The 25,419-nt window shown below is 41.3% G+C and overlaps 1 protein-coding gene across 4 annotated transcripts in view; it reads left to right on the top strand.

Moving 5' to 3' along the window:
- Osbpl1a (oxysterol binding protein like 1A) overlaps positions 1-25,419 on the top strand; it is a 187,004-nt gene that overhangs the window by 34,754 nt on the left and 126,831 nt on the right. For 2 of the 4 annotated variants that reach the window (XM_052741548.1, XM_052741549.1), the window contains exons 6-13: positions 6,605-6,690; positions 8,215-8,359; positions 11,139-11,200; positions 11,302-11,349; positions 12,866-12,939; positions 13,046-13,109; positions 16,347-16,445; positions 22,922-23,044. In XM_052741548.1, coding sequence (XP_052597508.1) covers positions 6,605-6,690; positions 8,215-8,359; positions 11,139-11,200; positions 11,302-11,349; positions 12,866-12,939; positions 13,046-13,109; positions 16,347-16,445; positions 22,922-23,044 — 701 coding nt within the window. The remainder of the gene's footprint in view (positions 1-6,604; positions 6,691-8,214; positions 8,360-11,138; positions 11,201-11,301; positions 11,350-12,865; positions 12,940-13,045; positions 13,110-16,346; positions 16,446-22,921; positions 23,045-25,419) is intronic. The other 2 variants (XM_052741550.1, XM_052741551.1) reach the window with 2 other exon arrangements.

Genomic DNA, 25,419 nt, shown 5'->3' with positions numbered 1-25,419 from the left:
GCATCAGTCACTGCACTGGTCACAATCAGCTCCCTCTAGCTACTCTTGGAGGCTGACATTTTGTCACATCTTCAGCTAGTGTCTCCACTTGAAATGAACTCTCTGGTTTCAGTGAATAGCCAAACCCACACTTATCTTCTGTCAGCCACTGTAGTGTTTGACTTAAGGACTCATATTGGTCTTTGCCCTTTAATACATTGTGATCAAATTGAAAGGTGAGGTAACTGTTTTTTATCCTGTTCTGTCATTCTGTTGTTTCATGGGAACCTGAGACCGAGATTTTCCTGAGAGACTGAATGTTAGCTTAGTTTGTCAAGTGGACATTTAATAAGGGGAATTGTGAAGACATGCTCTAAGGTTCTTCTGAAACCCAAGCTGTGCAAAGGCAAGGATGTTATTGACTTTACAGGCAATGCCATTCGTCAGCTCCTGTGGTCCTAGCCCAGGAAGTAGAAAATAGAAAACGAAGAATTAATTGACTGATTCTGTTCTGATGAGATCACCTTACCCAGATCCAATGCCGTTTGTGGATGGCATTAAGTCTTCATTTGCAGACTCCAGGAAGTGCTGGGGACTGCTCAGCATGATAATAGATAGGCCATAAACCAGATAGCTGGATAAAACATGGAGCCAGGAAATAGAGGTAGGCATAACAAAACCACATCCAACTCTCTGAAGTGATGGTATTTAGATAGAGATGGTCTGATTTGTGTAGAACAATAGCCAGTTGACGGGCCAGAGGTTGAGTGCCAGAGTTTATCTTGGGCCCACTGTGTTGTACACAAGGGTGCGAGTTGCCTTGAAAGGTGAGGTGCAGTGAGGAATAACCTCTCTCTCTCTCTCTCTCTCTCTCTCTCTGATTCTTAGCTTATGGGAAGTTTTAAGAGTAATTAAATGAATGCTTGCATGCCTTTTGTCTTTCACTTATATTACACATACAAACATCTTGCCTATATCTAGTTTATCTTTTAAAATATTATTTGATGCTACTGAATTGATTTTTTTTTTTTTGGTCCAACCTCTTGAAAGTAATTTGCATACTGAATGACATTATTTCCTCCAAACACATCAGTATGACTCAAGAACAGGGTGTCTTCTTACATAATCACAATGAAACCCCCACCATATCTTTGGGCGTTGGTTGCAGAATCTTAAAATCCTGGGCCTGTGGATTCTAAAATACATGGGTACTCAAGTGCCTTTTATGAAATGGTTTGTTTGTGTGTTGTGTGTGTGAGTGGAGCTTACAGGTAGCCTCCCATATGCCTTTAAACTGTGCACAAATTATTTAATATGAGCTGTTTATACAAGTCCATCTTCAGATACATGATTTTTTTAAAATTTCATTTTATGTGTATTAGTGTTTTTGCCTTCATGTATGTCCATGTGAGGGTTCCATATCCACTGGAACTGAGTTACAGACAGGTGTGAGCTGCCATGCACGTGCTGGGAATTGAACCCTGGTTCTCTGGAGGATCAGCCAGTGCTCTTAACTGCTGAGCCGTCTCTTCAGTCCCCAGATATATGATTTCTAAACTTCCCTCCCATGGAGGTTGCTTTTTCACTTTTGAAAAAGTTTTGTTTGTGTGGACCTGTTGTTGATTGATTGATGAGGAACCATTGATCTGGTTTTTCCCCTTTGTTCTTGTGTTTCTGGTGTTCTTAGCCTAAAGTCACAAAATGTTCTGTTTAAGAGGTCTGCCTTTTTATACGCCTGTGCTCCATTCTGAGGGCGAGGGAAGACCTGTTCCTGTGTAAGTTCTGGTTGTCCCAGCACCTTTGTGAAGACGACTCCTATCTTCACTGGACAGTATTGATACCCTTGTGAAAATCGATTCAGTAGCCTCTGGAGTACTTGTAATACCTCATACAGCTTATGTTGTATAAACAGTTGTGTTGTGTTTCTCAGGAAATAATGGCAAGGAATACAGTGTTCAGAACAGATTCTTTGTATTTTATTTCATTTTCAGTCTGTGGTTGGTTAAATCCAGAGATAGAACCTATGCGTGTCAAAGGCTGACTAATGGTCAACATCAGAAAAATTTAGCACTAGTAGAGATAAATTGAGTGGCTGGAGAGATAGATGACTCAGCAGCTAAGAGCACTTGTTTTTCTTACACATGGTATAGGCATGATGCATAGATACACACATTGACAAAACACTCATGCATATAAAAAGAAATAAATAAATCTAATATACAGACTGAGCATCTCCAATCTGAATTGGAATGGCTCCAAGTTCTAAAACTTTTGAATATCATAATGCCTAAGAAGTTAAGGGTATTTGAACATTTTTTTATTAAGAAATTTTTTATTCATTTTACATACCAACCATAGACCCCCCTCTCTTCCCTCATCCCACTCTCCCTCAAGCCTCTGTCCCACAACCCACCCCCCTTTTCCTCCTTTGAAAAGATAAGGCCTCCCATGGGGAGTCAGCAAAGCCTGCTACATTCAGCTGAGGCAGGTCTAAGTCCTTCCCCCTGCATCAAGGGTGAGCAAGGTGTCCCACCAGAGGTATTGGGCTCCAAAAGCCAGCTCCTCGTGAACCAGGGACAGATCCTGATCCCACTGCCAGGGGTCCCTTCAGCAGATCATGCTACTGTCTTGATTATGAAGAGGGCCTAGTGTGTTTGAACATATCTAATTTTGTATTAGGGACACTTTACCAGTGAAGTTTGCAAATACTCCAAAATCTCAAAAAAAAAACAAACTATGAAATTTTAAACTCTGAAAGTTTAAACACTTTTTAATCCCACGAATTATGGAAAAGGAATACTGAGCCTTTTATAATATAATACACATTTCATATACAAATTTTATCAGTTGTCCATGTGACATCTATCCAATCTGGATCTAATTCATAATTCCATGTTGTATCTGTCATGTCTCTCCAGTCCCTTTTGCCTGAGACAACACATCAGCTTTTGTTTTTTGTTTTTTGGTTTTTTTTGGTTTTTCGAGACAGGGTTTCTTTGTAGTTTTGCGCCTTTCCTGGAACTCACTTTTGTAGACCAGGCTGGCCTCGAACTCACAGAGATCCTCCTGCCTCTGCCTCCCGAGTGCTGGGATTAAAGGCGTGTGCCACAACCGCCCGGCTCAGCTTTTGTTTTATATAGTATTGACCTTCTTGAAGAGGAGGGCAGCTTCGATTGAGGAGGGGGATTGTCTCAAGTTTGAGGCCTGCCTTGTCTAGACTGAGTTCCAGGCCAGCTAGAGCTGCATGGTGAGACTTGTATGTCACAAAGTATGTGTTTATATTGGGGAGAGAGTTTGTTGGAAAGACAGTTGAGGATTTTTTAATTGATGTCCCTCAGTTTGAGATTTTCTTTCCAGGTGATTAGATACAGTACATGCCTGGGGGCAGGAATACTAAGCAGGTGAGGTTGTCTCCTGTGTTACTGCATAAGATTAGGAAGCACATGAATTGATCTGTGCCACTATTGAGGCAGTTGACACTGACTAACTCTGCTACTGTGACCTGCTGAAACAAAGTAGCTCTTTCCTTTGTAACTAGTAAGTAGACTGTGGAAGGGGTAATATAAATATCTTGTTTACCAGTAAGTAAACTTCTAGTCATGGATACAATGTTCATTAGTAACATTTGTCCCAATCATTCATTTCTGTGGTGACTGCAAAGTAGAGACTTTATGAAATTCCTTTCCCAGGTGCTGTCTGTACAGTAATTGTGTTATTATGTAACCTGCTCCAGGAAGCAGCTAAGTGTCTTCAGGATGGAGAGAGACTTAAAATGTAGGTGGGGGCCAGTGATGCCAGTGGCTGGGAGGGAGATCAGGTGCCCGTGACTTCCAGGCCAGCCTCAGCTACCTAGTGTGATCAAGGCCAGTCTGGGCTGCATGAGACCTTGTGCCAAAAGTCAAAAGAAACGTTCAGTGAGGAAAACATTCAGAAAAATGGACGTCATTACCGTTCAGCTCGCTGTTCCCACCAGCTGAAACATCGCTCTGAACAGCACACTAAAAGAACAGTCTAGGACCCTCTACCCCACACCGCAGCCTCGGCTTTTCTTTAGCTGAGGCAGCAGTCTTCTTTGTGTGCCATGATAGACACAGGACAGGAAATGCCCAGGAACATTTTGAATCCTTGACTGTGTTCCCTCATGTGTGAGCCTAGAAATTGTAGAAATGAATATTAGTTGATTCCGTTTTTTCATTTTTAAAGTTGAAATATGGCTATTGGCCACCTGATTGTTGTTAGGCAGATACACTTTATTCCAGACACTCATAAATGCTCTGGATAATTAAGGATACAGATGAGTATCCTGCTTCCAGAATGAGGAAGAAATAAGTCACAGCCAAGGGTAATGCTGTGCATGATAGTGGTGTGCACAGGACTAAAGGGAATACCACTGCTCTCCAAGTGCTCATAGCTCAGTGAGAGGAAAGAGTAAACAGAGCAATTCCAGCAACAGAGGAAGCCACTGAGAGCCTGTGTGGACAGAGAGAAACAGAGACAGACAGACAGGTAGGTGATAGGCAGACAGACAGACAGATGATAGATAGATAGTGCATGGGAATAAAGATATGAGCATAGAAGATGATAGGTAGTAACTGTAGTCAGTTATTAGTTCCAGACTTTCCTATGCAGTGTATGTGTTTGTTTACCTGTGTTTCGAGCACACAGTAATGACTAGCCCTTAGTAAATGTTCCTTTCCCCACTTACCTGGCTCCTCAGTGGCTTCTCTGCCCAGGGGAAGAGTAGACTAGAATGTCTTCCTTAGCCAGGAGGACTGTTAGGGAATGACTCTTCTGGCCTTTGTAGTACATGTTAAGCTGGATCACTAAATATTTGTGGGAACTTGCTTCTTTGTTGTTATTTTGAAACAAGGTCTCATACAGTCTAAGGTGGCCTTAAACTTGCTGTGTAGCAGAGAGTAACTTTGAACTCCTGATCCTTTTGCTGTGTCCCATGTGTTGGGGTTACAGGAGTATACCACAATACTTAGCTAAAAAGAACACTTACAGGCCCTTGTTTTACGTTGCTAAGGATTTAACCCTGGACTTTGTACTTGGTAGGCAGGTTCTTTACCACTGAGCTAAACCTTCAGCCTGAAGCAGCAGCAGCTGTCACCACCTCCTCCTCCTCCTCCTCCCCAACAGAACAAGTCTAGGCAAAAGAGAGCGTGTTGATACAGTCCACTCTTTCATCACATTGCCAGCTGCTCTTCTGCATATAGGATTTCAGAACTAATGTTAGAGACCACAGCAGCCTTGAAAGTCCCAGCCCTCCACTCTGTGGTCTTCCTTACCTCTCCATACCTGCTTTGTTCTCTGTCTGTCTGTCTGTCTGTCTGTCTGTCTATGTATGTATGTATCTATCTAATTATTTATTTATTGTTTTTAAGAGACAAGGTTTCTCTGTGTAGCCTTGGCTGTCTTGGAACTCAGAGATCTGCCTGTCTCTGCCTCCCAAGTGCTGGGATTAAAGGCGTGTGACTCTACCACCTAGTTTCTGCTTTGTAATCCATAAAATAACACCTATCTTAGTGGTTACACAGGAGTGCTTGACACTTGGTATTATAGTATTTATTAAATACAAATACAACTTATGGTTGGTTTTTTTTGTAGAGGTATGTAAAGTAATTTGGAATCTTATAAAATAAACAGATATTTTATTTATATATCTTACTACCAGTTGCTATTTCTTATTACTACTTTCCCCTTTATAACATTTCTAGAAGTTAAAAACCCCATTTATCTCCTTTCCCAAACAGATAACAGTAGTATTTTGATCATCAAAAGTTGTTTTATGCTGTGTTATAAATAAGTAAATCCATAATGTCCTTTGAATTGAAATTATAATTTCATCCCAAAATGAAGAAAATGGAGCTCACTGGAAATGAAAAGCAGAAGAACTTCCAAATCTAACTGCATTTGAATTTCAGTTCAAAACATATGTATTTTTCTACACTGTGATCAACTTACTCTTTATTCATCTTTGTTAAGTATTTTTATTTATGGATGTGTGTGTGTATCTTTGTAAACGTATTCCATGTGTGTGTGGTGGGTACCTGCAGGAGCTAGCAGAGAGTGTCAGAGCCCCTGGAGATGGAGTTAGAGGTGGTTGTAAGCTGCCTAATGTGGGTGCTGGAAACCTGTAGTCAGGCTTTCCTTTGGGCCTCCAGCTCACTCCCAAATGAGACGGAGACTTCTTACTAATTATGAAAGCTTGGCCTACAGCTTAGGCTTGTTCCTAACTAGCTCTTGTAATGTAAATTAACCCATTTCCATTAATCTACATCCTGCCACGTGCCTTGTGGCTGTCCTGCTTCTTCATAGTCTCACTGGCCACCTTTATGCACCTCAATTATCTTCTCCTCTTTTTTTCTCTCCCTGGAAGTCCCACCTATACCTCCTGCCTGGCTATTGGCCATTCAGCTTTTTATTACACCAATCACAGCAATACACCTTCACACAGTGTACAAATGTCCCACAACAGGAACCCAACTCAGGTCCATTGCAAGAGCAGCCAGTGCTCTTAACTGCTGAGCCATCTCTCCAGCCCCCCTTTATAATGTAATGAGTTTTCCAGTAGGATTGTACTAGCTGTAGAGTAAGACATTTTTTTTTTTTTCTCTTGCAGCTGTGGAAAGGACTCAACAAAGAAAGCTTGAAGAATTGCTTTTAGGAGCAGCAAGAGAAGGCAGGACAGCCGAAGTGTCAGCTCTGGTAACAAGGAGCATTACGTTTTTATATGGTAGTGGTTTCTCCTTAAATTTTAAGTTCATAATTCAGTGACTGTGGGAGGAAATCTCTTATCTTCACACTAGAATAGAAGTGACACACACACACACACACACACACACACACACACACACACACACTCACCTGGCAGCTTAGCCAGGGAATAGTTTAGGAGCTTTACATGCTGATGGATCTCTGAATTTCTTATTTATGTTCTTTTCCCCAATCAAAAACCTGATGATTAAGAACCCAGTTTCTCATAGCAAATAGTTAAGATAAAGAAAATTAAAAAATTTTTTTTTTCAGATTAAGCCCATTTGAAATTGAAAAAAAATGCAGGTTCTGTCAAGGAGCAAGTTTTCCTCATTCTGATGAGCAGCAAATTCTGAAAGAACATTGTCCTTCTAGAAGAGTGGTATACCTAGAAGGGACAGTTTTGGATCAAGCTCAAAGCAAGCGGAGCAAGCTGCCAGCTCTGCCTGCTTTTTTTGTCTTCCTAGGAGACCTACTTTCCCCTCTACATTTGCTGCATGGTCTCATTAAATATGAAACTCTAAATTTGTTCTGAATTCAAGACTGAAGCATTGCCATTTGCTTTAAAGTTATTTCAGCTCCCTTGAAAACACTTCTTTGGGTTCTAAGTATAGTACCTGCAACATTTTAAACATTTTGTGAAATGGAGACTGTCTAGAGCTTGCTGAAGCAGCAGCGAGGTGGGATGACGGATTCAGCAGAAAGAACCTTGACATTTATGCTTCTAACATCTCGGGTTTGACTCTGCCTGGGGACTGTGGGCAGGTGCAGGATTTATAGTTCTGCTGTCACAAGTATGGAAGGCAAGGCTGTGGACAGCAAGCATGTTAGTGAGATCTTTTTTTTTTTTTAACTTTTCCAGACAGTGTAGTCCTGTGTGTCCTGGCTCTGTGTAGTCCTGGCTGTTCTGAAACTCACTCTGTAGACCGGGCTGGCCTCAAACTCAGAAATCCGCCTACCTCTACCTCCATGTACTGGGATTAAAGGTGTGTGCCACCACTGTGAAATTGTTTTTTCAAGACAGGGTTTCTCCGTGTAGTTTTGGTGCCTGTCCTGGAACTCACTCTGTAGCCCAGGCTGGTCTCGAACTCACAGAGATCCACCTGGCTCTGCCTCCCGAGTGCTGGGATTAAAGGTGTGTGCCACCGCCGCCCGGCTCACTATGAAATCTTAATGTGAGGGGTAGGTGGGTAGCACTGCTGTCATGTGTGGTGTTAGGACATAGGCCTCAGATGTCATTGGTCCTGAGGACAAGCATAGCCAGCTGAGGTGTGAGCCAAAGGGATGTAGTCTGCCTGCCTGTGAACTCTGCCGTCCTGAGGGCTCTGCCGTCCTGAGGGCTCTGCTGTCCTGAGGGCTCTGCCTGCCTGTGAACTCTGCCGTCCTGAGGGCTCTGCCGTCCTGAGGGCTCTGCTGTCCTGAGGGCTCTGCCTGAGCCTTTCTTTGGCATATAATCACATTGTGTTCCTTTGTTAGCTCAGCAGGCCCAGTCCTCCTGATGTGAACTGTTCGGATCAGTTAGGAAACACTCCCCTGCACTGTGCAGCTTACCGGGCCCATAAACAGTGTGCCTTAAAGCTCCTGAGGAGTGGAGCTGACCCCAACCTGAAGAACAAAAATGGTGAGCATGCTGATGAGACCCATCCTTGGTCGTTTTGATTGACTCTATAAAATGAATCAGTGCTATTTAAAATTATTCTGTTTGGGATCCAGCCTTTGTTAGATTGAATGGTCTCATTTTTAAATAAGGACATTCACAAATGTGAAAGTGACATTTTTTTCTCCTTTAAGACTTAGCTAGTAATGCACTCTCTACTCCACATGAGCCCATTGTTGACCACGATAATCCTCCCATCAGGGAAATGTTGGGTACAATTGATGGTTGTTGTTTGTAGCAGTTACATTCCATATGGTTGCCACCAACACTGTATTAGAGAATTTTGAACCGCTCTTTTTGGAGAACCCAGGATTAGATTATCATGAGCCTCTTGTCATGGCATTTTCATCAGTGATCAATATACAGCCTTGTTTTATGAGTGCTACTGTTTAAGATCACCTTATGTAATGTAATATGTGTTGCTGATCCATTAACACCTAGGTCATGGCCAACAGCACCTCAGCCTATGTGCATTGTCTCTAACTCGAGTTCTCTCTTCAAGGCACATCATAATCTTGCACTTAGGAACACAGCCCAGCATTTCAGCATGATTTTTTTGGGGCCATTTTATATGAGAAAGTCACAAGCAAAACACACTAAGACATGACACTAAATAGACTGCGGTCGGGACCCGTGGCCATTGCCTGGGCTAAAGGAGGAAGCCAGGTCACCTTGTTCCACTTCAACTTGTAAAACAAGCTGCAAAAGCTAGTGGTGGGGGATTCAAAGTTTTCACTAGTTTGGAAATATCTGTGAATATCCAAAAAGTTGCCTCAAATAATTGACTTTGGGGTTTATACATCCCTTTTAGCAGTATGTGGATTTGAAGCTTCTAATGAGATAGCCTTCTTTTGAATGCTTTTTATGCATTTGTGCTTTTCTTCTGGGCATTCAGTTCTGACCTTGATGCTGCTGTGCATGCACAGTTGACAGAACGTTGGAAGCTTTTTATGTTCCTGGTAACAGTATTGTTGGGACTAAACTGAAATTTCCTTCTATGCAAATTAATTTGAAGAGAGATGACATGTTTCTTGAATTTTCCCATCAGAGAGCAAAGACGTTTTATTTTATTTTGTTTTGATAACACATTTTTTTTTGAAATGGCTGGTTATAAGTTCAGGTAGGTAGGGAGCCTGCTCAATTAGTTCTAAATGTGCTTTATTGAATTCTTCTGTGTGCCTGACCCTGTAGACATTGAGTCCAGAGATGAGGCTCTGAGATTTCATCTAGTTGGCAGCAGCTCAGAATTTATTTTTGGCATTGGGGCAGAATTCTATGAAAGAAATCATGTTATCTCTCCCTCTGCTGGAAGCATAGTTTTTCAAAAATGCCCTGAAAATAGGATGAAAATACAAAATTGGCAGACCGTTATCTTCCTAGGTGCTGTGTGGAAAAGCTGACCTGATAACTGATTTCTCAGTGAACATTTCGAAAGGGTTTTCCTCCTCACTGAAGAAGAGGATGCCTACAGCCACTGCTGAACACATCAGCAGTCCTTAAATCGGCCTCGGGACGACGTCAAGCCCATGATCTTTTGTCTAGGTCAAAAGCAATGGCCACTCTCCTTTCATCCCTTGCCACCCCCTGGATTATCTTGAAGGCATTCCAGAGAGCCGTTCCATACCATTAGTTCACTTGATTAACATTTTGGTATATTAATAAGAGATAAAAAAAAACTCCTTAAACAACCATGTCATAGGTGTACAATTCCCAACACATTAAAAATGATTTATTTATGCCCTTTAAATTAGAATTGTATGGTGTATAGAATTGTATGGCATGTGAATTTCTATATTGGTAGAGCTATTAAAAACCTGAAGCACAATAATAGGATCAGCCAGTTAATGTCGTAATTTCTCATAGTCATGAAATAACACTTTGACGGGATGTAAGTGTCAGTCAAACCCTGTCACTCCTTGTCTCGAGCCCCTCCAGAAGCTATCCATTATGTCTGGAAACCACAGCTTACTCTTCGCGCCTCACAGACATCTGGCTGTGTGTGAGCTGTCCCCGTGTCTCGTGTCCTCCGCCTTGTTCCTCCCTCGGGGCCTTCGAGTTAGCTGTTCCCTGTGTCTTCACAAGATCCTTCTCAGGCTAACCATCCTTGCCTTAGAGAGGTTATCCCAGAACACTGTCTCACCTTCTGCCTGAAGTGAAGCTATTGTCTGCCAAATCGGTCACTAATTATATTAGCATACCATGGCATATTGCCTGTTATGTCTCTTTTACTGCGAATTTATTGCTATCTCTTGTGTTGTTCATTGCTAAATCACCAGTGCCTTAAAATAGTGATTGGCACATAACAGAATTTCACGAGAAGAAATAGAAACAAATATGGCCAATATATACCAGGTGTTTGGTATTTTTAACAGAATTAAACAGTTAACCAGAAGGTAACAAGTTAATATAAAGCTTAAACAAATTGACTATGAGATAGTAAATTTGTATTGTTTTAAACTGGTAAGCTTCTTGTAATTTGTTACTCAGTCAGAAAACGAATATAGTTATTTAAGGCCAGAAAACCTGACTGGTCACAGAACCAGTACATAGTGTTCTGAGGAGAATCAAGTTTTCTGACTTAAAAGGAGGCCTTAAAAAATTGAGAGGGTGACTTCTGGCAGGTGATTTTATTTTTATTTTTGTTGGTGGGGAGGAGTTTTTGGAAGTACACATAATGAATTTTGTGTGTGTGTGTGTGTGTGTAGTTGACATAGTGGCTTTTTCCCCCTTGTATTTTACACAGATCAGAAACCTCTTGACCTTGCCCATGGTGCTGAAATGAAGCATATTCTTGTTGGTAATAAGGTGTGTATTGGTGAACTAAATTCAATCAGTAAGTTTTAGGGGAAGAAATTGAATGAATGCTTAAATTCTGTAGATGCATCTTTAATGAAACGTGTTTCCAGCAGGTCCTCTACAAAGCACTGAAACGGTATGAAGGTCCTCTCTGGAAGGTATGATGGGATGGCTTTAAGTAGGAAGCTGGAAGGATTCTTAATGCTTTTTCAGTGATTTCAGACATACAGCATGTCCCTGACTGACCATGGTCTGTTTCTTAGTTCGGGTGTACTATTGCTGTGAAGAGACACCATGACCATGGCAACTCTTATAAAGGAAACATTTGGTTATGGTGGCTCGAGTACAGTTTCAGAGGTTCAGTCAATTATGGTCATGGTGGGGAGCATGATGGCATGCAGACAGAGGTGGTGCTGGAGCTTCTAGAAGGTGGTATACACCTTCTAGGCAACAGGAAATCAACTGAGTCACACTGTGTGGTATCCTAAGTATATGAAGCCTCAAAGCCTCCCTCCCACAGTGACACACTTCCTCCAACAAAGCCACACCTCCTAATATTCCTACTCCCTGTGAGATTATGGGATTATGGGATCCAATTACATTCAAACTACCACAGTCTGACTTAAGAGTTTCTGACTTTTTAGTGCCATTAAAAGGCCGTGCATTTGGTGGCAACCATACACTGATTTGTAATTTTGATCTTTTCTCGGCCTGGTAGTGAACTGTGTTACTGGGCAGTGGTGATAAGCTGCAGTTTCCAGCAACCAAGATTGCACAACCAAGATTGTATGTGTTGCCATCACAACATGTTGTATGGTTTTATCGCCCTGAAATGGTGTGCATTGCCAGGCACGCGCAGGCTCAGAAAGCTCTGCACTCTGAGCTAGGCGCTTGCATTATAGTATTTTCAAGTCAGGATGAGTTAGCTGGGCTGTTCCCATCATAAGCTGAGGAGGATCTCTGTAGATGACCAAGACCTTGTATTGTAAGCGACTTTTATACTCTTGCATTTCAAGAGGCTTCCTTTTATTGCATCAACACTTTCTTTAGGCTGATGGTCTGTACTTTAAAGTGAGTAAGTTTAATAGGGAGGAAGGAGTAGAGGAAAATATTTGTTCTCACTAAGTCATAATTACAATATTGTTTTTGTTATAAACATCAAATTATAGAGGACTTCACAGAAAATTAGTTCTTGAATTGTCCTAGGAAGGACATCTCCTGGTTGTCAACGTATCTGTGTGTTTTAGAACTTAGTTGTTGTTTAGAGTCAGCCATGGTAGCACTTACACTATGTTTGTGTCTGTAAGCAGTCCCTGTGTATGAAATTGTTGAATGTAGCTATATTATACAAAATGAATGTAGGTTAATTCTCTTCTTTAGACATTCATTCACAACTTTGAGGAAATTGTATTCAAAGCCCAGAAATAGCCCTGACCAGAACTGTCAGAGCCGTGAATTGTGACCTTCCCAATGTGGCGTTTGTGTGTCACCTGTGGTGAGGGGCATGTTCTCATCGTTGCATTTAGTATCTCAGCTCAGTTTTATTACTGTTTATTGTTCCGTCTTGTCTAGGTGAAAGACTCACATACGTCTATTTGAACTTAATTCTTTTTGTCACTTACGTATTTGAATCCAGATGCATCAACATGGAAAATCTTTGTCATTTTTCTGTAGAGTTCAAGATTTTTTGGCTGGAAGTTATTCTGGGTAGTGTTAGAACATGGAGTCCTTTCCTGGTATAGGAAACAGTAAGTATTATTCTTACATTTAATACATTTCAGAATATAAATTTTAAAATACTGAAAGTTTTCACTTAGCTCTTTTGCTTTGTCTTATTTAATTTTTGTTTTGAAGGCCTGATGCAGTCCGGAATACTTACCGCCAGGGATGCAAACACCTGACTCAAGCGGTGTGCACGGTAAGATGAGACATGTGCTCTGTACAGACCGTGAAGTCCATGCCGCAGTAGATTGTCCAATCATTGCAGCCCCCGGGGATTCCATGGGATGGATGTACATGTGTTTTTACACTTAAGAGTAAGCAAAGTTCAAGAATCTCTGTTTGCGTAGACACACACACACACACACACACACACACACACACACACACACACACACACGTGCGCACACACACACACACACACACACACACACACACACACACACACACACACACTCATCCTGTTTATTTCCACTGTGGCATTAGAAACAGGTGATCCAAAGCATCTAGACAGAGTGGTCAACATTGGAGGTACAGTGTGTCTTTTTCATGGGTAAATCTGGAAGATAGAAGTTTCTCTGAGGCTGCAATAAAACTTAAAGCCTGTGTCAAAGTGAGGAGTCTTAAGTTCTTTGTACTCACTAACAATTTTATTTTTACTGTCCGGGAGACTGAGATATCTCTTCTTACCGATTGGGCTGACCTGGAGCCCAGGCTTACTTAAGTCCAGTAGGGTTGTACCAGTAACATAGCACCTATCTGCTCTCAAGTGCACATTTCTTGACTCTCCCATGTCAGTCCTCTTGGGATCAGCAGGACTCCCCTTTGGAAGGTTACAGGCTGGGTTAATTGGCCCATCAATTCAGAGCACCCTTGTGGCCAGTCAGGTGCATTCATCCTGATCGATGGGCCTGTGAAGAGACAAACGTTTGTCTCTTGGTGATTAGCCCATTCCACTTAGCATAACACCTCAAGATGTTACCATGTGGTAGCATGTAATCAGATTTCCTTTTCAAAGAATCATATTCCTTTGTACACATATACCACATTTTCCTTATTTGTTATTCATCTGTCAGTAGATGTTTAGTTCTTTAAATTGCTTCACTACTGTGAACAGTGATGTAATGAACATGGGTAGAAATTGCTTTGAGAATACATACCTAAAAATAGACCTGCTCATTTGCATGGTGCTTGTAGGTTTCGTATCTGGAGGAGCCCCTCTACCAGAGTAGCTTGGCCCTTTACTTTCCTACCAGTAATGCTGGAGGGGCTCACGACTGGCCGAGGCTGCCTGCTGTCGTTTTGGACCGTGGCCCTCGTTACAGCTGGGCTGTGCCTTCCCCGTTTAGCGGTGTTTGGCATCATTTTAGGTGCTTTTTCATCATCTGTGAACAATTTTTGGAGGAATGTCTACTTAAGTCCTTTGCCCAGTGTCCAGTTCAGTTCAGTTTTTGGTTTGCTGTCCTAGGTGCTCTTTATGTATTCTGGATATTCGTACACATAACAATCTGATGTTTTCTTCATGCTGAATGGTCTTTTCATCTGGGTGATAGTATCCCCGGATATGCAGAGGATTTAGATTTGACAAGTGAATTTGCTTGTTTGCCTTGATCACTTCTGCAGTGGTCCATCGTCTAGGACAGCATGTCAGGTACACTGTCGTACACTTTCCATCCCTTATATTGTCTTTCATCCGTTTCATAGTTCGACTTTGCACAGTCTGAGCTGATCCACTTAGAGTTACTTTTTGTGCATGCTAAAGGTACAGTTCAGCCCCGTCTTCTGCCTGTGGATGTCCAGTTGTGTTTACAGCGTGTTTTGAAGTCCCCCTCCCGCAGGGGTCTTGGCATGCTGTTTTGAAATCACCTGACTCTACATGAGGTCTGTCGTAGTCCACTGTCTCATGTACCTGCTGGTATTACACAGTTTCCTTTACTGTGGCCTTGTAGTGTGTTTCCAGCTGAGGAAGTTTGGGGCTCAAACCGTTTTCATTACTTACAAGATTGTTCTGGCTGTTGGTGGGTGTTGAGAACCCATGTGGATTTTATGGGGACAGCTCATGTATTTGTGTGTCTGGCTGTTTGTGGGGTGTTGAGAACCCATGCAGATTTTATGGGGACAGCTCATGTTTTTGTGTGCTGTCACTTGTTTGTTTCCTCCACAGTATTTTCTGATTTTCTTCTTCGTATTTTCTTTGATTCCTATGTGCTCTATGCCCTTCGTTTGGCTTTTACAGTCTTTTTCCCTTCTGCAGGGTTCCCTGGACCTTGACAGTGCTGGTTGGGGCTGATGGTAGTGGTGGTGACGACACAGATGTTTTCTTTATGGTTGAACTGTCACTTATTCTCATCACTTTGACCGTTTATGAGCCTCCGCAGTTACAGATGCCCTCTGCAAAAAGGAAACTTTTTTTTTTTTTTTCAGAGCTGGTAGCCACAGTGGTCTCTGAGAATAAACACGATAGTTTAGGAAGTAATTTGATGGGCACATCATGTCCTTTTAGCAAAATGACAGCATTATCTTCTCTATTAGGGCCTATGGAATCCCCAGCCATTATTTTCTCCCTGTGTTCCGAGTGCCAGATGAGAATTCCCTCTGATGGATCAGGTCTAAGCTGCAGGCAGAGGGTAGTTCGTTATCCCTGTAACAGGCGTCCGACTGCTGTACCTGCGGGAACATCTTGTCTGACCTGTCAGGAGTGCTGCACACGGGCTCTGCCGACTCTTCCCCGCAGCTTCATGGACTCAGGCTGCTCTCCAACTCACCTTCCAAGTGCTGGGCTGACAGGCATAGAAATAAAAATAAAACAAGCAAACGAAAATCCAAACTTGAGTTTCTTGGATTGAATTTGCTTTCTCATAGTTTGATGTGGTTTTGTTGGGTACAGGGATTGAACCTAGGACCTTGTGCATACTGTCATAGTTTCTTAAGAGAGAAACTTAAAGTAGTGAGATGTGTCTTCTTTATAACAGAGCCATTAAAGTGTATTTTACTATTTGTAGCTGTTTTTATTTCACCCTACTAGCTTTGGTGGATTTTTTCATTATCATTTAAAAGATTTTCTCATTTCTGTTGTGACTTCTGCTTAGAGCCAGGAAATCTTAACAATTAGAAGTGTGAATGTTAACCCCCAAATAATTGGGCTTTTTTGGTTATCTTGTTCTTGATTAATAATTGTATGATTTCTATTTTATCAGACATACTGAGCTTGTTCATAGCTTTACTTATGGACTATAATAGTAGTGCATGTGTACCTGATGCCAGCCATCAAGGTAGATGGCTCTGCAGTTAAAACCATTTGTTGCTTTATCAGCCTTTCAGATTGTTCAACTGAGTATTGTTACATTGTGATAACATGTTACATTTTGTGATGGATAATTTCCGGGACTTTGTTTTCCAGTGAGTGAACATTGTTTTCTGACTTCTTTGTGTCCAGGTGAAACCCACAGATAGCTGCCTCTTCTCTATCAGGTGCTTTGATGACACGGTTCATGGCTTCAGGGTTCCTAAGAACAGCCTTCAGCAGTCAAGAGAGGTAATCTTGTGCATTGACTCATTTATCTTTCCTAGAACTGAGAATATGTCCTCAGTATTACCATCTAATCTTGTTGACTAATTGAAGATGTGTTTCTTTACTGTGAGTGTGAGGCCAGTGAGATGGCTCAGTGGGTGGAGACAGTGGCCGCCACACCTGAAGCTGTCAGTTTCATCTCCAGGACCCATGTGCTGGGGTCCACACAGACTTATCAATAAGTACATAAATAGAACTTAAAACTTTTAAAGTAAGTAGGATTTACTTGTTTATTTATGTGTGTACGTATGTGTGTTTGTGCGTGAGTGCAGCTGTATGTGTAGAGGTCACAGGACAACTTTTGGGAGTCGGTTCTTATCTTCCGCCTTGATGAATCAGGTTATTTGTTCCTCTGCCGCTCTGTGTACTCCAGACTAGCTGACTTGCGGGCTTCTGGGTGGTTCTCCTGTCTCTCTCCCCATCTCACTCTTGGAGTGCTGGGATTACAGATGTGAGCTGCCACATCCAGCTGGGTTCCAGGAATCACACGCAAGTTATCCGGCTCGTGTAGCGTGCACGTTACCAGTCCCTACTGGGTTTAAAATAGAGTTTTTGATCTATTTCTTGTTTTGTTCTTACTTTGTATCTATACGGTCATATATGTGTGTGCATGTGGGGGCAGAGGACAACTGGGGTGTTGTTCCCCAGGAGCTGGTCACCGTCTTTTGTCAAGAGGATTTCCTACTGACCTGGAAACCTGGTGCTTGCCCAGTAGGCGAGACAAGCCAGGATCCCCAGGGTGCCCCTGTCTTGTGCCTGTCTGGCTTTAGGTCCTCATGCTGGTCTGGTATTGTGTTGGCTCCCCAGTCTCGACGACACTTTTTACTGCGAGTATTCATATGAAGCTTTTAAAGTTTGGTACAGGAGTTTAGTTGTTAACAACTAAAATAAGTAGATATTTTCTGTTATAATTTTTCATTTTGGCTCATACTGACTTTGGGGAAAAAAGACTAAATGATTGTTTAAAAGTATATACCTTAATTTGTAAGAAAACTTCAGCATGGAAAAATTGCCCAAGAATGTGCAGTTTGGGTGACAGAGAATATGGGATGTAATCCAATTGTTGGGAGGCTAACTGCAGTATAGGCTAAGTGTACTCCACTGCCCCAATTCCTCCCACATCTTCCTCACTTCCCTTCCTGCCCAACTTTACAGAGTCAGTCTCAGTCTCTCTCTCTCTCTCTCTCTCTCTCTCTCTCTCTCTCTCTCTCTCTCTCTCCTAGGCTGTTTCAAATCTCTGGCTATTATGAAAGAGCAGCAACGAACATGGATGAGCAAGTGTTTCTGTAGTAGGATGTAGACTTTGGGGTCGATGCTAGGAGTGGTCTGGCTGGACCTTGAGGTAGATCTAGTCCCAGTTTGTACACCAGCAATGAGTAAGTGTCCCCCTTTCTCCATATCCTCGCCAGCGTGAGGTGTCTTTTGTTTTATTGATCTTAACCGTTCTGACAGGTGTCAGAGGGAGTCTCAAGGTAGTTTTTGTTTGCATTTCCCTGATGACTAACGATGTTGAACATTTCTTTAAGTGTTTCTTGGCCATTTCTGTTTCATCCTTTGAGAACTCTTCTTAGTTCTGTAAAACCCAGTTTTAAGAATGGGTTGTTTTAAGCCGGGCGGTGGTGGCGCACGCCTTTAATCCCAGCACTCGGGAGGCAGAGCCAGGTGGATCTCTGTGAGTTCGAGGCCAGCCTGGGCTATCAAGTGAGTTCCAGGAAAGGCGCAAAGCTACACAGAGAAACCCTGTCTCGAAAAACCAAAAAAAAAAAAAAAGAATGGGTTGTTTTCTTCCTTCCTTCCTTTTTTCTTTTCATTTATTTTTTGTTTTTTTGAGACAGCGTTTCTCTGTGTAAAAGCCCTGGCTATCCTGGAACTTGCTTTGTAGTCCAGGCTGGCCTTGAACTCACAGAGATCCACTCGCCTCTGCCTCCTGAGTGATAGGATTAAGCGTGTGTGTCATTATGCCCAGCAGTTATTTATTGTCTTGATTTTTGAGGTTTTTTTCTTTCTCTCTCTCTCTTTTCTTTTTTCTTTTTTAGTTCTTTGTATATTTTAGATACCAACCCCCTCTCAGATGTATAATTTGTAAAGATTTTTTTTTTCCTTTCTGTATGTTGTTGCTTTGCCCAAATGATGTAGTCCTTTGCCATTCAGAAGCTTTTCAGCTTCATGAGGGCCCATGTATTAATTGTTGCCCTTAGTGTCTGTGCTATTGATGTCCTGTTTGGAGAGTCTTCCTTGTGTCAGTGAGTTTACACTTATTCCTCACTTCCTCTTTTATCATATTCAGGATATCTGGTCTTGTCCTTGATCCATTTGGAGTTGAGTTTTGTGCAGGATGCTAAATATGGATCTATTTGTATTCTACATGCAGCTATCCAGTTTGACCAGCACCATGTGTTGAAGATGCTGTCTCGTCTCCAGTGTGTGTTTTTTGACTTTGTCAAAATTCAGGTTAAATAGGTGTGGACGTCCATCTGCGTTTTCAGTTCAGGTCCATTAGTCAGTGTGCCTGTTTTTATGCCCGTACCATGCTGTTTTCACTACTGTAGCTCTATAGTGAAACCTCCAGCGGTCCCTTTGTTAGTCACTGTTGTTTTAGCTATTCTGTTTTGTGTGTGTGCATGTTTCAATTTGAAGTTGAACATTGTTTTTCCAGTTTCTGTAAGGAACTGTATTGGAATTCTCTTGAATCTGTAGATTACTTTTGGTAGGATGGCCATTTTCACAACTTTAACCTACTGAACCATGAGCATGTGAGATCTTTCTGTCTTCTGGCATCTTCTTCAGTGTCTTAAGGTTAAGTTGATGTTGGCTGTGGGCTTGCTGCAAATCACCTCTATTATGTTGAAGTATATCTCTTGTATTCCCTAGTTTCTCTAGGACTTTCATCATGAAAGAATATTGGATTTGTCAAAGGCATTTCTGTATCTAATGAGATGATCATGTAATTTTTGTCTTTTTGTTTATGTGGTAGATTGCATTTATTGATTTATGTATGTTGAACCATCCCTTCATCTCTGGAGAAATCAACTTGATATGGTGGATAATCTTTCTGATGTGTTCTTATATTCAGTTTTTAAGTATTTTGTTGAGAATTATTTGCATCTGTGTTCATAAGGAAATTTAATCTGTAATTTTCTTCTTAGTTGTCTTAGTATAGTTTTGGTGTCATGGTAATAGTGGCCTTGTAAAACCAATTGGGAAATGCTTTCAGTTTCTATTTTGTAGAATAATTTGAGGAGTATTGATGTTAGTTATTTTTTGAAGGTCTGATAGAATTCTGTACTGAATCCATCTTGCTCTGGACTTTGTATTAATCCAGAGACTTTTAATTACTTATATTTCACTAGAGGTCATCAGTCTGGTAAGTTGTATATATCAAGAAATTAATCCATTTCTTTTAAGTTTTCCAGTTTGGTGAATTACAGATTTTAATTTTAATTTAATTTTTTATTGAAAATAGATTTTTTTCATATAATATATTCTGATATCAGTTTCTTCTCCCCTAACTCCTCCCTGATTCTCCAGACTCCCTGCAAACCTAAATCCATGCCCTTTCTATTAGAATCATTAGAATACAAACAGGCATCTAAAAAAAACATAAAATAATATAAAATAAGCAAACTAGAATAGGATGAAGCAAATAAACTACCAGGAGAAAAGGAGCTGAGAAAATGCATAAGAAAACATGTAGATGCCGAGAAACACACATTTGCATACAAAGAAATCCCACAAAAACACAACAATATATGTTCAAAAGACCTATACAGAAAAGATGGAAGGAAGGAAGGAGAGGGGGGAGGGAGGAAGAAAATTTAAAAAGTGTTCAGAAAAAGCATTATGAGACAAGGAACCTCCAAAAATGCCATTGAGTTCATTTCATGTTGGCTGTCTACTCCTGGGCCTGGGGTCTATTCAGTGAGATTCCATTGTGGTGATATTGTGTTCCCCCAAATATTGTGCACCCTAATAAACTTATCTGGGGTCAGAGAACAGAACAGCCACAATATTAAACATAGAGGTTAGGCAGTGGTAGCACATGCCTTTAATCCTAGCATTCCAGAGGCAGAGATCCACCTGAATCTCTGTGAGTTCAAGGTCACACTGGAAACAGCCAGGCATGGTAACAAGAACCTTTAATGCTAGGAAGTGATGGCAGAAAGCAGAAAGATATATAAGGCGTGAGGACCAGGAACTAGAGCTGGTTAAGCTTTTAGGCTTCTAGCAGCAGTTCAGCTGAGATCCATTGGGGTGAGGACTCAGAGGCTTCCAGTCTGAGGAAAACAGTATCAGCTGAGGAATTGGCAAGGTGTGGTGGCTGTGGCTTGTTCTGCTTCTCTGATCTTCCAGCTTTCACCCCAATACCTTGCTCCAGGTTTATTTTCATTAATAAGACCTTTTAAAATTTGTGTTACACTCTATTGGAGAAAACTGATTTTTCTTTGTGAGCAGTTATCTATTGGAAGTAACTTCTGGGTTAGGGATGGGGTCTTGTGTCTACTTCCCCTCTCAGCTCTGGGACCCCATCTGTTTTAGACCACTGCAAGGACTGTGCATGCTGACAGTCTCTGTGAGTTCATATGTGTGTCCGTCCTGCTGTGTTTAGAAGGCCTGTTTCCTTGGTATCCTCCATCCTCTCTGGCTCTTACAATGTGTTTGCCTCCTCCTCTATAGTTTCCCTGAGCTCTGAGGGGAGGGATTTGATGGAGAATTCCCATTTAGGACTGAGTGTTCCAAAGTCTCTCACTCTGTGCACTTTGGTCTGTTGTGGGTCTATTTTTGTTCCCGTTTACTGCAGGAGGAAGCTTCTCTGACAATGGCTGAGTAAGGCACTGCTCTATGAGGACAGCAGAATGTCATTGGAGTCATTGTATTGCTGTGTTCCTTTAGCAAAACAGTAGTATTTGAAATGCTCCTGTTTAATTTCAGGTTCTTGGGCATCCAAGCAGTGTTGGGTATGGGTTTCCCCTCATGCGGTGGGCCTTAAGTCCAGTCAGATGATCGGTTGGTTATGTGCACAAGCTCCGTGCTTCTCTTGCACCATGCCTCTGGCAGGCAGCTCACTGTTGTAGACTGAAGGGGTTTTAGATGGCTTTTGTTTGCCTTTCTCCTCTGGTAATCTGCAGAGTGCCTCCCTAACGACTGGACAGGAGAACTAGTCATTGGGGATGGAGGCTCTCGGTAGGCGCCAGCTTGACTTCTAGCAGAAATGTTGTCTTCAGCAATAGGCCCTTACCATCAGTTTGTGGAGAACATCCCACAGCCCTGACAACAGCCTGGATGGTTTGGGGGTGTCCGTGGGGTTCCTTTGGCAAGAAACTTGATTAAATGTAACTCATTCCCAGAACTGGAAGTTTCATTTGTTGATGAGAGTTTCTTGTTGGGGCTTTGCCTACCCTGCTATTTGCTGATTCCATTTAGATTTCTTCATGTGTATATATATGTTAAGATGTTTCTACTGTGTTAGATTTTCATACAGCCCCTCAAATGGCTCTTATTTTCAGCTATCCCTTCCTGTATTTCTTCTCTCGCCCCCTCTTCCCTCCCCCTCCCCATTTGATCCTCTTGTTCTACCCCTACCTCCATCCATTAACTATCTGTTCAATTTGTCCTTCCTAGGAAGCTCCAGCCCCAGGTCCGTTACTCTATACTTAACCTCTGTGGTTATATGCACTGTAGCCTGCTTATTGAATGAAGACTTAACAGTTACCATCCACATATAAGTGAATATGTACCATATTTGTCATTTTGGATCTAGGTTACCTCACTCAGGATAGTTTTTTCTAGTTCTAACTATTTACCTGCACATTTCATGATTTCATTTTTTAAGCCAAATAATACTCTTTGTGTAAATATATCACATTTTCTTTATTCATTCTTCTGTTGACAGACATCTAGGTTGTGTTGTTCTTCTTTTAAATGGTTGCTGCCTTTTAAGCCCAGCTGTCGGAATCGGCAACTGCAACTCCACCACTACCAGCAGCGGTTAGGCCACCAGGGCCATAGCCAGAGGGAAATCTGTTCCCTCCGGCTCCAACTCTCACAAAGCTACAAAGGGAACTTAACTAAACCTCTGTGGGATGTTCTGTGGGAACTTGGAAGATAAGAATGTTGATTGAGACCAGTTCAGAGGATGGAGGCCTGCCTGGCTTGTGAAGTTTCAGAGGGAAGTTTAAAGACTCTATCAGGGGCATTTGTTAATTTGAATTAATTTCTGTAATATATTTGAGTATTAATTAATACATATATGTATAGAGGATATTTTTTAAAGCGCTAAAATATCTTTTTATGCAGACAGGTCATAGGCAAGAAACATTCAGAATGTCATTTTGGGTTCTTTTTTGCCATAGTTATTTCTTCTATGTAAATTTTATACTTCATAGATTATTACTATTTCTTTGGAGTGAAAATGTTTTTATGTAATTCTTGGATTTTTTCAGAGGTGGCTGGAAGCCATCGAGGAACACTCTGCGTACAGCACTCACTACTGTTCCCAGGACCAGGTGACTGACGAGGAAGAGGAAGATGAGGTTTCTCCCATGGACCTGAAGGAGTCTTTAGAGGTGAGCAGACACTATTCAACCTGTATACCTAACTCAACATGCTTTCTGGAAATTTCTGACCATAGAAATAATACTGCTCTTTGTCTGGTTGCATTCTACTGATATACCTCTGCTATGACAGTACTATAAAATGTCCTGGTGAAAATGTTGTGATGTTATTAACTAGTTTTCATGTTAAATATATTTGTTTTTGGAAACTGCCTCCAGTAGGTGGGAAATGTGGAGCCTAGCCTGCTCTCCTTTATGACTTCACTGCATATTTCAGTTTCAATAATGCAACCATAGTGACATATTTCTTGGTCAGTAGCTTCATTTAAAACTGCTTGCAATATGTATCGGGCACTGCTTAGGGATAGGGTAAAGCACAGTAATGAGTGGAGACATCCTTATCTGAAGTGACAACTCTACCTTATCCATTCCTGACAGTAAGTATTTTGTGGGAGCAGGTGTTGATTACTCTTCTGGATATATCTTTTAAATGCATCTTGTTGATCGTAAATGTTGGTGGATCTGGGAGAGTTAGAACTACAAGGGAATGCCTGTTTCAGTTTAAATAGTTATCTAAAGCACATGAATTTTCCTACTAAATTTAACCGTATGAAAATTAAGTGGGTTATTTAAAGGATTTGCATGTTTCTAAATAAACAAGTCTAATGAAGTTAAGTTTACTAATGTCTACAGAGTTTCATCCACATAAGAGCCTCTAATCTCAGATGAGAATGTTAGGCTCCATCATTCCTAATTTCAATTTATGGTAGAACTTCAGAACATTTAGACTCATCCATGCTTTGTTGAAGATATCTGCTAGACTTTGTTAATGATTGCCCTCTCTGTGCTTTTGTAAAGTAGAATATAAAATGTAATAGCCGAAACGTAATTCTTAGACCAGTGGATTTTACAAAAATAACATCTACCAGAATGTTTAGAAAGACATCAAAACTTAGAAAAGAGGGGCTGGAGAGCTCAGCGGTTCAGAATACTTGCTGTTCTTGTAGAGGACCAGAGTCCAGGTCCTAGCACTCAGACCTTGTAATGCCAGCTCTAGGGGATCCAGTGCCCTTTTCTGGTCTCTGTTGGCATCTGCACTCAGTGCACATTCACATGTAGAAAGACACACCTACACATAAGTAAAAATAAATCTTTTAAAACAGAGATTTGGAAAATAGGGAAGATTTAAATACATAACTAAATGTTAAGTAAAGTTTTTAAAACTATGCTAAATGCTTTAAGATTTAGTCAATATTTCCTAAGTGAAGAGAATGCCTTCCTATTTATTTGCCTTCAATTTGAGTGATAAATTGTATATGGATTTACAAAGCAAGTATTATCTTCTGCGATTATGATAATTTGAGACATTTTAAATGGGAGCTATAAGTAAAATGAAAACATACTAGCTTCCTTATCAAGACACATGGTTAAAGACAATTTTTTAAAAATATGTTTTTCAGATTTTCAAGCAGGTTATCAGTTCAGTTCTTCATTGTATTTCATTCCTTTTTAAACATTTTTTCTTTTGACTTAAAACCATCAAGTTTTTCCCTTAAGCTATATGTAGTGCATGTCTGAAGTCAGTGAGAATTTAGCCAGTGGACTTTGGATGGTACCTGTGAGAGTTCTGATTCTCGGTGTCTGGGCCCTTGTTCAGAATGGAGGCAATCTGAAATGGTGTGCGGATATTTGCAGCAGCTGAGGCAGAATGACTCTAGATGCTTCGACCCTTGGGTGAAGTTAAAGGAAATTCTGTGGGCCAGATGATGGAGCACATTTATTCTTGGTGTCCACAGACACAGTGAGGAAGTTAGGTACTGGGACTAACCTACTCACTAGTCATCTAAATTAACTAATCTACAAACTAATCGATTCCCTCAGCATTCCTTTTGACAAAAAGTAAGTGGGGCATGGTGTCCGTATTGAGAAAGTAACCACTCTGTGAACTTTGGTCTCATTTTTTCATCCTTCAGACTGAGGCCTCTAAAAACGGAAAAGCTTTTCTTTAAGCCTTTGTCACTGCCTTGAGGTTAAGGCTCTAAGGAGAAGAGAAACATTTCATGCTGTGTCAGAGTGTGTCAGGGAACAGCTTAGGAGAGGAAGCCAAGCTTCGTATTGGTTTGCAGGGCCCAGTACCATCAATGCCAGCCACACATGGCTGTTCACATTGAAGTCAACAAAAAATACTCTAAGATTTCACTAACTCACTTTGGCTTTATTTTGAAACAGTCTTGCTGTATCGCCCAAGCTGGCCTTGAACTGGCTTTGGCTTTCTGAGTGCTAGGAATTACAGACAAAGCTGTTATACCTGGCTCAGTTTCTCATTTTAACCAGAAACATCTCAAGTGCTCAGGGTATAAGCGGGCAGAGAGTGTTTCTGTCGTCAT

This window comes from Peromyscus californicus, unplaced genomic scaffold, assembly GCF_007827085.1.
Source record: "Peromyscus californicus insignis strain IS unplaced genomic scaffold, ASM782708v3 Scaffold_17__1_contigs__length_78620276, whole genome shotgun sequence".
NCBI lineage: Eukaryota > Metazoa > Chordata > Mammalia > Rodentia > Cricetidae > Peromyscus > Peromyscus californicus.
Note: the sequence above shows the minus strand (reverse complement) of the source record. Positions and strands in the feature narration are given on the sequence as shown.